The sequence below is a fragment of the Thermobia domestica genome, chromosome 1 (genome assembly GCF_964235325.1).
Source record: "Thermobia domestica chromosome 1, izTheDome1.hap1.1, whole genome shotgun sequence".
NCBI lineage: Eukaryota > Metazoa > Arthropoda > Insecta > Zygentoma > Lepismatidae > Thermobia > Thermobia domestica.
Window position 1 is genome coordinate 132,362,989 of NC_137454.1, and position 12,904 is coordinate 132,375,892.

General features: G+C 33.1%; 1 protein-coding gene across 3 annotated transcripts in view; it reads right to left on the minus strand.

Moving 5' to 3' along the window:
- The window catches only part of LOC145689307 (PC-esterase domain-containing protein 1A-like), a 110,738-nt gene that overhangs the window by 46,381 nt on the left and 51,453 nt on the right, over positions 1-12,904 (minus strand). For all 3 annotated transcript variants that reach the window (XM_081763448.1, XM_081763451.1, XM_081763452.1), the window contains exons 7-8: positions 8,118-8,245; positions 6,719-6,792 (exon numbers count right to left, since the gene is read on the minus strand). In XM_081763448.1, coding sequence (XP_081619574.1) covers positions 6,719-6,792; positions 8,118-8,245 — 202 coding nt within the window. The remainder of the gene's footprint in view (positions 1-6,718; positions 6,793-8,117; positions 8,246-12,904) is intronic.

Sequence of the window (12,904 nt, forward strand, 5' to 3'; positions counted from 1 at the left end):
CAAATTGGAACACACAATCTTCAATACAGTCCCTTACAAATACTACTTTTTTTAAAAAAAGTTCAATACTCTTGATCTACGTCATTAAGCGTGAAAATGAAACCACCATCTAATTTCTATTGCTTTTCTGTATACATATGGAAAATTTTAAATTGTTACCTACCATATTTCGTTAGATATTCATGAAGTAAAATTTACATCTTATCTAATGGAGAATGAGAAACCAGTGGTAAAAGGTATAAGATCCCCTTAAAAAATAAATAAATAAATAAAAACTGTCCATGACTTTTATTTCCTCCAACATTTTACGAGTAATACTTAAGTTAGAAATAATGATCTGCCAATACAGAGTTTTTAGGCAATCAGATGTTTTGTTCAATTAGATGACACATCTTCAACCTCCACTGACATTTCTTTCTTGAAACACCACAATCCACTTCTTTAATATAAACGCTCCTCAATTTCTTCACTATGAGAAGTGAACAACCTAAAACTGAACCCAGAAAAATGCTCGCTAACTGTCCTGCTACAGGGATAACTAGTAAGTCAGAAGAAAGAAAGAGAAAGAAAAAAATCATATTTCAATAAGATTAAAATCGTACGTAACTTATATTCGATTTTAATATTTCTGAACAGTGGTTTTTAATTTAAAACAAAGAAAAACTGTAATATTGTCAATGAAGAGCTCTTTCAATCTTTTAAATGGGTTGTGCGTGTGGTTAGCATATCCACTCCCAATTATCCCAGAATATGAAGTCAATATCTAAAATTCGGGAGAACTAGCTAGCTTTGTGCTCAACAAAGGAAGCAGTATTAACCATTAGCTACACAGTTAACCCTTCTTTTACCACAAAGGTAACCCATTTGTTTTTCTACGAAACATTTTATGAGAAAAATGGATGCTGCTCATTTTGTTGTTTACTGTAATGAAGTGTCGAACATCATAATAAGCTTATTAATATACTAATTATTCTTTAGTTTAAATCAAGAAGTATGGTATGGATTAGCCCCTCTTGGTATATTACGGATTATTTTAGTAAATTACATATTACGGACTGACCTGCCCACCTCATCGCATATTATTTTATAAGGACACAGAACCATTCTTTAAATATAAGCAAGGAGAACATGGACAAAAAATTTGATGGATTCATCACCATCTAATTTAGTCAAAAGGTATCACTATGCATAAAAGATTCTGAGTGAGTGAGTGAGTGATCAACGTCCAGACCAAACTACTTAAGGTTGGTTTAAAGAAACAAGTTTTGCCAATAGATGGCACTACAGTCTTAGTATCTCTTTCATGTATTTTTTACCTTTCACGAAAATTCACGATTTCTCTTACAAATTTCAAACTTCATACTTCAAATTTTTACAAAAGGAACTTCATAACCTATCAAATGCAACAATTCGTGCCGATTTTTTATTTACAATTTTCTTCATTGTTCAAACGGTTTAATTGTTGAAATTGGATATCCAAATCTTTAATATACTGTTTCAACATTGAAGAAAATTTTAAATAAAAAAATCGGCACGGATTGTTGCCTTCGATAGGTTATGAAGTTTCTTCTCTAAAAACTTGGTCTGTAGTTCGAAATTTGTAATAGTGAAATAGTGAGTTTTCGTGAAAGGTAAAAAAATACATGAGAGAGAGATACGAAGACTGTAGTGACACCTATCGGCAAAACTTGTCCTTTTAAACCAACCTTAAGCTACAAACTTCTAATTTGGAAAGTAAATAGGATTTGTAACATCGACAAACGGCGAAGGGGAGTGAAGGACATATAGGTATGGAAATTATACATTAAAATATCCATATCTGGGAATCTCATTCCGATTTTTCATTTAAAGCAACTCCTCATCATCATAGGTATTCTACCCGTATTGGCAGGTCACTTGCCGCAGCTGAGAAGCTTCCATGCTCTACGGTCCTCCGCTAACCTCTTCGTCTTCAAGTATGATCTTCCTGTTTTTATATCATCCATTAATTGTAGTCTCCTTCGCCCCCTCCCTCTCTTTTCTGTCACCATACCCTCTAGGACGTCCCTCATGATACAATTTCTTCTTAGGCAACGTCCCAACCAGTTTCTCTTCCTCTTCTTAATAATATCTAAAAGCGTTTCCTCCCCCACCATTTCTAACACTCTCTCATTCGTTTTCCACTCGACCCATCTAATTCTTTCCATTCTTCTCCACACCCACATTTTGAAGGCTTCCAGTCGATTTTCACCACATTTACGTAATGTCCACGTTTCCGCCCCATACAGTACAACCCTCCACACGAAGCATTTTTAACCCGGCGGGAGCTCATGTGGTTCGGATTCCACGTTAATCAGTAGGTCCACGTCTCATATAGCCTCGCTGCTGAACGGGACGCTAAACTAAAATCACCTCACCTCACGAAGCATTTTTAAACAACTGGACACGTGTTTTTAATATTTGATCTAAAAAGGAAGAAAAAAGGGGTGAGATAATAATAACGGTCCATAATTAGGGAAGTTTGAATTTCGAGACATGATATTTGGTATTTGGACTTCTCATTTAAAATACTAAGCGTCTTTTGATGTGTTTCAGCGTGACACGTATTTCAGTGTCTTTTGATGTTTGGTCTAGAAGGGAAGGAAAGGGAGTAGGAAGGGAAAAAGGGGTTGGGATTATAATTATTGTTATAGCATCTCGAAATCTCTTAAGGTTTGAGAGATGGCACTCGGTATACCGACCTTTCATTTCAAATAATTGGATGAGTGTTTCAGCTTTACACACACACACACACACACACACACACACACACATATATATATATATATATATATATATATATATATATATATATATATATATACAGAAGGAAACAAATAAAGGTGGGAAGAAAAAACGGTAGGTATTACAATTATACCAAGAGTACAACTCGAAAAGTTTGAAGGTTGGACACATGAAATTTGGCATTTGGACTTTGCATTTAAAATAATAATAAATGTGTTTCAGCATCTTTTGATATTAGACCTAGAAGGGAACAGTACGGAGTAGGAAAAAAAAAAAAAGTATAATTGTAACATGAACATATATTGAAATCTCTTAAGATTAAAGACATAGAATTCGGTGTTTCGACTTCTCATTTCAAATAATTGCTGTTTCTCAGCGTTTTTTATATTTGCTATAGAAGGAAAGAAAGGGAAGAAAAATGGGCAGGATTACAATTATTATACTAAGAGTCCATAACTCGAAAAGTCTAAGAATGAAATTCAGGACTTAGACTTCTCATTTAAAATAATTGGAACACGTTTTTTGATACTTGACCTAGTAGGAAAGAAAACAGGTGAGGATCTAAATCTATCTATATATTATTATATAAAAGAGTAGAAGTAACTGACTCATCATCAGCTAAGTCTACTATTGTAAGTGGAAACGTGAAATTTAGACAGAATATTCTTTGCCATGGAGAGAAGAGACAGGAAAGGTTTTTGAAAATACGTATCCTAAGTGGATAAATGGGCAGGTTTTCTTCTTTTTCTTTTGCAAGAATAAAAGAATAATGTTACGAATAACTAACGTTAGACAGATGAAACTTTACATATATGAATTTCTTCGTTAAAAATAACGGAAAACATGTTTCAGCGTTTTCGAAAATTTCACTCGTTAAAACTTTTCATTAAAAATAACACGTGTTTAGGCATTTTCGAAAATTAAGGGGAAAGAAAGAGCATTTTCGTTTCATTTCTATAATATTCAAATTTCCCTTTCTTTATCGAGAAATAGTCCAATGTGAATATTTGTTTAAGATGAAGATACGAAATTCGGTATAAGCTTTTAATTAAAAATAATAGAATACGTACATACTTCACAGTCTTCGAAAGAAAGGAAACTACTTCTATAGTATTGAAATTTCCCTTACACCCGGGCCATACTAATATATCTAAAAACGTGATATATATATATATATATATATATATATATATATATATATATATATATATATATATATATATAATTCTTTGAAATACGTATGCTAAGGAAGTTAAAGGGGACTCGACTGCTTTGCTCAAATCCCTTAAGTTAGGGAAATGAAACTCTGCATATATCATCATTAAAAATAAATCGACACGTGTATACGCGTTTATGAAAATTGCTGTTTTAGGGGAAAAGGAGCATATATATATATAAGGCTTGAAAAATCCACTCGCCTGTGGTGAGTAAAGTCCGACCAATCAAAAACGCGGTTTATTCCATGTCATTAATTTTTTTTTTTTTCAATTTGTAAGAGACATGCCAATAAACAAAATAAAAATGTATTGATATGTTTACTGTGTCGCAAAGTGATTTTTATTTATCTGTATAAACACTGTGGATGCAAAATGGACTGGCTAGTAGATTTTTTGGCTAGCGAGTACTTGCAAAATTTTTCAAGCCCTGTATATATATAAAAATGAAATTTTGTACCATGCAAATACCGGCAGGGAGACACTGTTTGACATACTCTGTGGTATCATAAAGCTAACAGTACTGCTAACCCAAAAAATGGCACAACGTCAGATTTTTACATATTTTAAATTTACATGTAAATGGAAAACATACAATACCACTCTTGTCATGCACTATTTTACATAAATTACTGTTTTCCTAACTTTATACTGAAAATTGTAACAAGTAGGTAATTACATCACATACTAGAAACGTATTTCGATCAACGAATAGGCTATATTTATTACATGTTTATTTTACTGTGTCCATTTATTTTCTATTAAAACCTAATGAAACAACTCAACAAAACCATATCCCCCATTAAAATATCCATCCTTTTAAAATAATAATAAAAAAGCTGAAATTTTATACCATGCAAACATCGGCAGGGGACATTGAAATATTTTGTGATATCACAAGGTTAACAGTATTGCCAACCCAACAATTTTAATATATATATATATATATATATATATATATATATATATATATATATATATATATATATATATATATATTCAAATGGCACTACGTTAGGTTTTTACATGTCATCAAGGAACTTTAGGATTCTACAAAGACATGCCTCATAATTTAATCTATCTAGTTATAACCAGGGTTGGCAAAAACCATGGTTTTTATTGAAAACTTTTTTTTGTTTTTTTTTTGTTTTTTTGTTTTTTTTTTTTTTTTGTTTTTGGGTTTAAACCAGGTTTTTTGGATTTAAATAATTTGCTCTATGTAGTCATACCATATATGGACAGAAATAAGTTTGTTTCGCCTTGATGTTATTACGCAACAACCGGGTTATGCTGGAAGGGGTCACATAAGCTTCAAGCGGAATAAAAACCGCTTCTCGAGTTGCATCCAAGAGAAACTGCCCTCCATTTGAACTCGGAACCAGGATTAATTGGCCATAAATGCGATACGTCTGCTGACTCACTCACAAAGGAATCCTGATAAAAATACGTAGTATTGATCTTTACATGCTTCTTAATATAACTGTCAAGAGTCAATTCAGAAGGACAAAAAGATAAACAGTTTGCACAAGCGAAACCATTATACAGAATTACGTATGGACAATTTCAAAGTACTACGGAGTACAGAAGAACTAATTTAGTTCAAGTTAGTTAACAACGATTTTTATTGGTCCAAATTAAAGAAATACAACGACTTAATTTGCATATCAGTAAGAAAAGTGAATAAAGAAACGAATTATTTGAGTCCACTTTGGCTCAGACTCATTTATACATAAATAGATACCAAAGATACTTCTCATTTCACTAAATGCCTCTCGTGGGGTTTGTATGACCCCCACCCCACACAAAAAGTACGGCATTTCGATGTGTTTTATCAATAGTAAACATTATTGAAACGAAACAATATTTAGAATTTTTTTGATTGCAATTACAGAACAACTACAAAAAACATTTATAAACTTATATATATATAAAAAAAAGTCGCTTTGGCATTTGTGCAGTATCGCTAGATCACTTTGAAAACTGAAAAAAATCACTAAAGTGTATTGCATTCGGTTATATTTTGTTGGATTACGTTAAGTTACGTTAGATTACGTTACATTAGGCGTGCAGTATTACTTTAATACGGATCCATAGTAGAAGTATTAGTAGTAGTAGAAGCAGGAGTAATAGTAGTAATAGTAGCAGTAGGAACGGGTTAGAAGCCCGGCAGGGGTTGGTTGGGTTCTGTTCTCGACATGAAATGGGCAAATTAAAGACTTGCCAATTTTTTTTCTGTACATTTTACAATTTCTGGATCCATATAGTAAAACAAGTGCACCTCTCCGCGAAATAGTCAATCCGCCTCCACATACAGTGCCGCTAACATCAAAAACAATCAACAAATACAACCACTTTCTTAACTTTTACTATTCCCCTTACTTCCCTTGTACTCATTCTTTCTCACAAACTTAAATAAATTCTCCAATTGACCCGGTAAATTTCCTACAATTGGTCCGGCGATACGGCACTTAACCCGTTGCTTTTGTAGTATAATCTTTTTGAGTAATGAATGGGGAATTTAGGTCTGAATATAATACGAATAATATACGGGAGTGAAACGTGATAACCCACAAATGTGTGTTCATCAAGATTTTACAAACACTTACCCTTTTACGAACATTTTTCGTTTTTTGGTTTAAGCCAGTTTTTTTTTTTTTTTTTTTTTTTTTTTTTTTTTTTTTTTAAAGCTGGTTTAAACCAGCCAACCCTGGTTATAACGGAGTTAATACTAACTGACTTACCTATATGAGTAAGAAGAAGATTTGTCATGTGTCTCATGGCAAGAGGTAACCAATGAATTCCGTCAGCTGCTCTCCTGAAAGGAAACAGAGGAATTACTTTTCGCTTTCGTACATACGATATTATTCACATTTCCGTAATATCACTCATTAATACTCAATTTGAACGCTAAATTATCTACTCAAGACTAATGAAACTGATACACAATTCCTAGGTGGATTTCTCAAAGTTTCCAAATTATAAAATTATTTTAGAAAATCAAAGATATATATTAATTTTCTATTTTTATTAATTAGTTAAATTTCTACTAGTTTAATTATTTATTGAACGTATGGAACACTTTTTAAATACAAATAATACAGAGCCATTATAAATTATCTTCCCAATTTCCAAGTTTAATAACTGAAGTTTACTTATTCACAATGACCAATTTTTAAGAGAGAGTTTTCATAAAACCTACTATGGAAGGCGGGGGGGGGGGGGGGGTTCGAGCTTATTTTTTTACCATCAACAATATGAGTAGGTTATATGAGACGTGGACCTACTGATTAAAGTGGAATCCGAACCACATGAGCTCCCGCCGGGAATCGAACCCGCGTTTCCCACGCCAATTGAATTTGAAAACTGGAAGCGAGAAAGTTTAGGATGTTTTTATTATTTTCTGTGACAAAGGGTCCAGGTAAAAACCTGAACGCTCAAAAATGCAAAGATTAGTCACGAATTAAAAATAATAGATAATCTTACTAGTAATATGCCTGAGGGTGATTCCATACCGATTGTCAATTTGATTTAAGACTATCCGCTTCATCTGAGTGTACTTCTATCAAAATATCAACTGATCTTTCACTTTAAAATATATGACGATTCTATACCAAATTCCACACATATGATAAAAAACTATGCTTTAAATATCAGTTTGGTTATAAGTGAGATTCTTTTTTCTTCCAACTAGGGATGGTCAAAATTTTCCGGAATCCGGAAATCGAAAATTTCACTTTCCGGACTTCGACAAAATTTTCCGAATTTCGGAATTTTTGCGAATTCCAAAATTTTCTAAATTCCGAAACTTTTCCGAATTCCAGAATTTTTCCGCAATCCTGAATTCTCTAAATTCCGGGATTTTTCCGATTTTACTTTCCGGATTCTGGAAAGTAAAAATTCTGCAATTGGCCATCCCTATTTCCACCACAAAATCTATAACATGGAATAATATTTTTCGGTATCTGAAACTTGAATTCTACAGAAGTCATTTCTAAGTTACGTTTACATACTTAAATGTAAATTTTAGAAAGTGTGATAACAACTACATAGGTAACAGCGACAGGTATTTCCCGAAACAATATTGTATGAACTGTATCATTTATACTTATGACATTGATTTTACATTAATACTATACTTACCTATGAATCTGCATCCGTAAATTGAAATGCATATCCAGGATATCGTACCCATGAGCTGCTACAACTTGTCGAGCATACAGATTTGCCTCCATTACATCAAATCTTAAAGTGTGTTTAAGAAATTCAATCTGTCAACATACAAATACATTTAAATAGTAAGTACAAGATTCACAAATTCAGAAGTACCTATGCTTTACAATCAAAGATCGGAAACATTCTTGAAGGTTATACTCCGATTAAAACAGAAAATGTGAAAATTGAGAAGGTATCATAAAACTTAATGGGTTTCCCGTACAAGACAATACACTATTTTGTAAATAACTCTTACTTCTAAACAAGGTAGAAAAAAAATCACTTTTGTTGACTTATTATTTAAATCAGTCGCTTCTTCTTTCATAATACAAATTGTACACTGGTATATATATATATATATATATATATATATATAAATGAAGCATAATTCAATGTACGTGACCCTTCTTTAACGGATTAACTTCCAAATTGAGTTTAAAATTACCTCATTATCTTCGTCCGATTTTATTTATTTATTCCTGATTTTTAGGCATCTCGTTCAGATCTGAATGGAAGGGGGTCAGAAATGCAAAAAGAAGTTTGCCAGGGATTCATTTGAAGGTATTATGGATTCCTGGATTACCTCGTGGGACTGAGAAAAAATTTGTACAAAGCCAAGCCTTTTGTTGGAATGGCAGGCTGCGGAATTCGAATTTGAAGACAATGCTCTACAAATAGTCACTACCGCTGAGCGGAAATGCTAAAAGTAGTAACGTAAAAATAGCTAAGTAATCTGAAAATGCTTCTAAATCGTGGCCAAATACCACTGGAAAAATATTCGATGTCCAATGGCTAAATAATAATATGCTCCCGCGTGGTTCAGTGGTCAGCGTGTGAGCTTCCGGTTCGTGAGGCCTCAGGTTTAGTGGTGGTAATGGTAATAGTAGTAGTAGTAGATGTTATCCAGTAAAGTACTGCAAAGAGAGTCTGGAGTTGAATGACAGCAAGAAAAACAAATTTACAATGGCGTACTGTAAACAGCTCTTAGCTTTTAACCGCCTCCATTTTATAAGCATGAACAGAAAGAATTTTGGGTATTCTCCCTATAGGTAACCTAACGGATACTATCTATAGCAGGTGACTTACCTATCACGTATTCACAGTTGGTATGAGCATGAATCATCTGATTTGTGTATTGGTTTATCCCATTGTTTTGGCCTTCTTGGTTTACAGGATGAATTACCACACTTCATTCCAAAATAAGGTATTAGTTAGGCATGGAAAAGGTGTTTAAGTAATTATTGTTGTTTAAACAAATCAACAAAATGTTGAGTGCAGAAAGTATATCAATATTTATTTCATGATGAGATACCGAAAACGTATAATATTCAAAATTGAAGTACTTAAATAAACAGTAATTTTACACTGTAAAGAAAATTACATTTTAGATGCACGGAAGTGGTGGAATGTGATGCTTACATGATTCTGGTTCACACAAATAAGACAAATTTATGAGCATCTAATAAACAAAACAACAAACATTAAACAAATACAGAGATTTTCGTCTGAATTAAATGTTAGTATTATTTATATTGAGAAATCTTTCGTTATGAATATTATAATAATGGTTACTAAATAAAAAACACATTTCTCTTATTTTCATTTGAAAGATTCATTCTGAAATTTGATTTAAATCAAAGATCTTTATTTAAAAATCAAGTGATTAAAAGCAAATCACCCAGCAAAATCACTTGGGAAAATCCATGTGAAGTGGTCCAGAAAAGGAATAAATCGTTGCTCGACAATTTTTAAAAAATCTGATTTTTTATGTACAGGTAACTTATCATGTCATTAGTTCAAAATAAGCATTACTTTAATTTTATTGGCTTTTGGTTTCGAGTGGCAGCCATATTTGTTTTCGAAGACGTGCCATTTTGTGGTGTTGTAAGGGGTTACAGAATCTGAAATATCTCAGCAATTAATTACCCTATCGATGTGAAACCAAAACCAAAATGTTCGGTAAGTTCAACACTTTAAGAGTTTATATTAGTTATTGTCATTCATAAATTATGAATGGGTAAAATTAAAATTTGAAAAAGTAGGTGATTGACGTTAAAATTCCCAACTTTGGCACCTATTTTTTTTAAGAAGGGAAGGGGGTCAGGAAGTTGAGCTTTACTGAATAAAGAGGTCTGATATGGTTCTTATCACTCACCAAGTTTCAATCCTTAGACATGTCCCCTTTTTTTTCTAGAAATTATCAAAAATTCAGAAAAGTGGAAAAAGTGCATATTTCACAGGTATATATCTCTGGTGGGGGGACCTGATAAAAATATACAATTTCTCCCCATAACAGGTCTACATGATGTTATTCTATACCGTAAATTAGGAGTTTCAGATTAGACTATAAGTACCTTTATTATGAACACAAAGTTATACCTATAAATAAGCATATTCAGAAGTACGGATAAACGAAAGTTTACTGTATATCCATCATAAATCGGTTGGCAATGGATGAATAATGCATAGAGTGGTTAAGCACAGCATACAAGAACAATACTGGCTTTTATGTACCACTTAAACAGTTTGTTTCACAAAATGTTTGGATATTTGATCACACAACTGTGGAGTGATAGTATGACACCGACCCGTTGCTGTTGTAAGCTCATTGGGAGTAAGCTTTCGTAAAATGTTCTTGAAAGGTACTCATGTCTTGTCGTCTCTTGAAATTTTAAATGAAGTTCGTGGTCCTGAGGGTTCGTAAAAATGCACTTTCACGTCATCATGTTCGATACTCACATCTTCAACAATTCCAATGTACCACTTTTCTTCATAAATACATGCAACTGTGTCACCTGTTTGGAGGCAGTGCAAGGACGCTTTTCTCACATTTACTTCCTGAAAGTACGTGTTTTAGGAACAGGAAAACAAGTAGGAAATCTCCCTCGCAGTTCAGCTTCACGGTTGACTACTTCCTCACTCCTGACATAAATGTACTTTATACCAGAAATGTTTTTTACACAATAATCATACATGTCCTGAAGAGATAAAATTTGATCATTACGTATCATCTGTAAACTCCTTTTGGTTACTATTCGCTTTGTTGTCCCTCCTATCCCATCACAAGCATTTTTTCCATGGCAGGAAGCAAAGAAGTGCCACTCCTCTTCAAGACCAAAATCATCTTTGTGATTACACAAATTGATGTAATTTTTCCTGTTCTTATAGTGACTTGCATCCCCATCCGTGAAGTATATGATATGTGTCACGGACGGAACATGTGACTTAACATTTGCAATCAGATGACTTTGGAAGGTGTGGACTGCTGTGGTGGTATGTTCTAAATAATTACTGATAATACAAAGACTTCTAGATTTTAAATCACCTCCATCACTTGGTTTATAATGGTAAACAAATGGGTGAAGCGTTGCCTGTTTGTTCACACAATGAAAACTTTGAATCTCGTTTTGAATAACGAATGAGAAGTTCTCTGAAAAATCAACTAAAACAATGCATTCAAAGTGTGAAAGACATCTTTTTTTGTCTGCAAGAAAACTATATTGTACTTTGGACACATAGTGTTGTGATTTGAGATTTCTGAGTTTTGCTGCAAGGTCCTGAAGAAAGTCTTCTCTTGGTTTAACTATGGTGATCATCTCAGCACGATCTGTTGTTATCCACTGCTTGTAAATAATGTTATCAGGAAGGTCGTATGTTAACTCGTCTTGAAATAGTTGTTGAAGTAGATTTTCAGGATCTGGGCGCTGGATGCAGTTATCCATCATACATTGTTCATTGTTGAGATCGCAGGTCAACATTTCAAGCAAATCTTTATAGTCCATATTTAATTTAGCACCGTCGATCATTAACTTTACATTATGATGATGTACGCATACACATACAGAATGTGTTCCTGATATACCAGCAAATACACACAACTTGGGTCTCAGTTCACAGAATTTTGATCGTTTAATTTTACAATCGGGGTTTGTCTCCTTAAAATGTAAGTACAACTCGTTCAAGATACCAAGTAATAACTGCTTCTGCTTATGAACTTTAACGCCATTAATTCGGACAGATACATAGTCTTTTATGCCAGGAAGGATACTACTGTTTTCTTCACTTGTATAAAAATCAACAATTTCTTCACAGTACTTTCATCAATAGTTTTACTATTACTTCTTTTACATACATCAGGCAGTATTCCTTGAGTTTTGGTAAGTTCCCTAGCCAGTTTAACTAAACGTTCTGAAACATTAAATTCAGCACACACAATTTTTCATGACCAAGATTCTCGTAGTAAACTTATTATTTTCACTTGTTTTTTTTTTTTCTTAGCAACAGTGCATTTCTGTTTCAATTTTTCGATGAGCACTTCATATTCTTCGGCCAACGATACTGAATGCATATTTTCTGTCGGTGATTCATCAGCAACTGAGCTGTCAAAAGAAACTTCAAGATTTCTTTTCAATCCTGTACTCAATTGTTTTAATTTTTTTCGCATTGCTTTTGGTCTCTGTTCAACACTTAACTTCCTTATTTTCAAAACAGGTGACACGCCTAATTTTGAACACGTTGCATTCAAAACTTCAATATTGTCTGATGGAAGGACAAAATCAGGTTCATTTCCTGATTCAACATTATTGTTTTCGATTTTGTTTTTTTCTATGTAGATTTTTGTGTAGTATGTAGGACATAATGATTTTCCAGGAATCAGATCTGCATAATTCTTGTCCTTTAGTAAATGTGCATACGAAATTTCTGAAAAGTCCTTT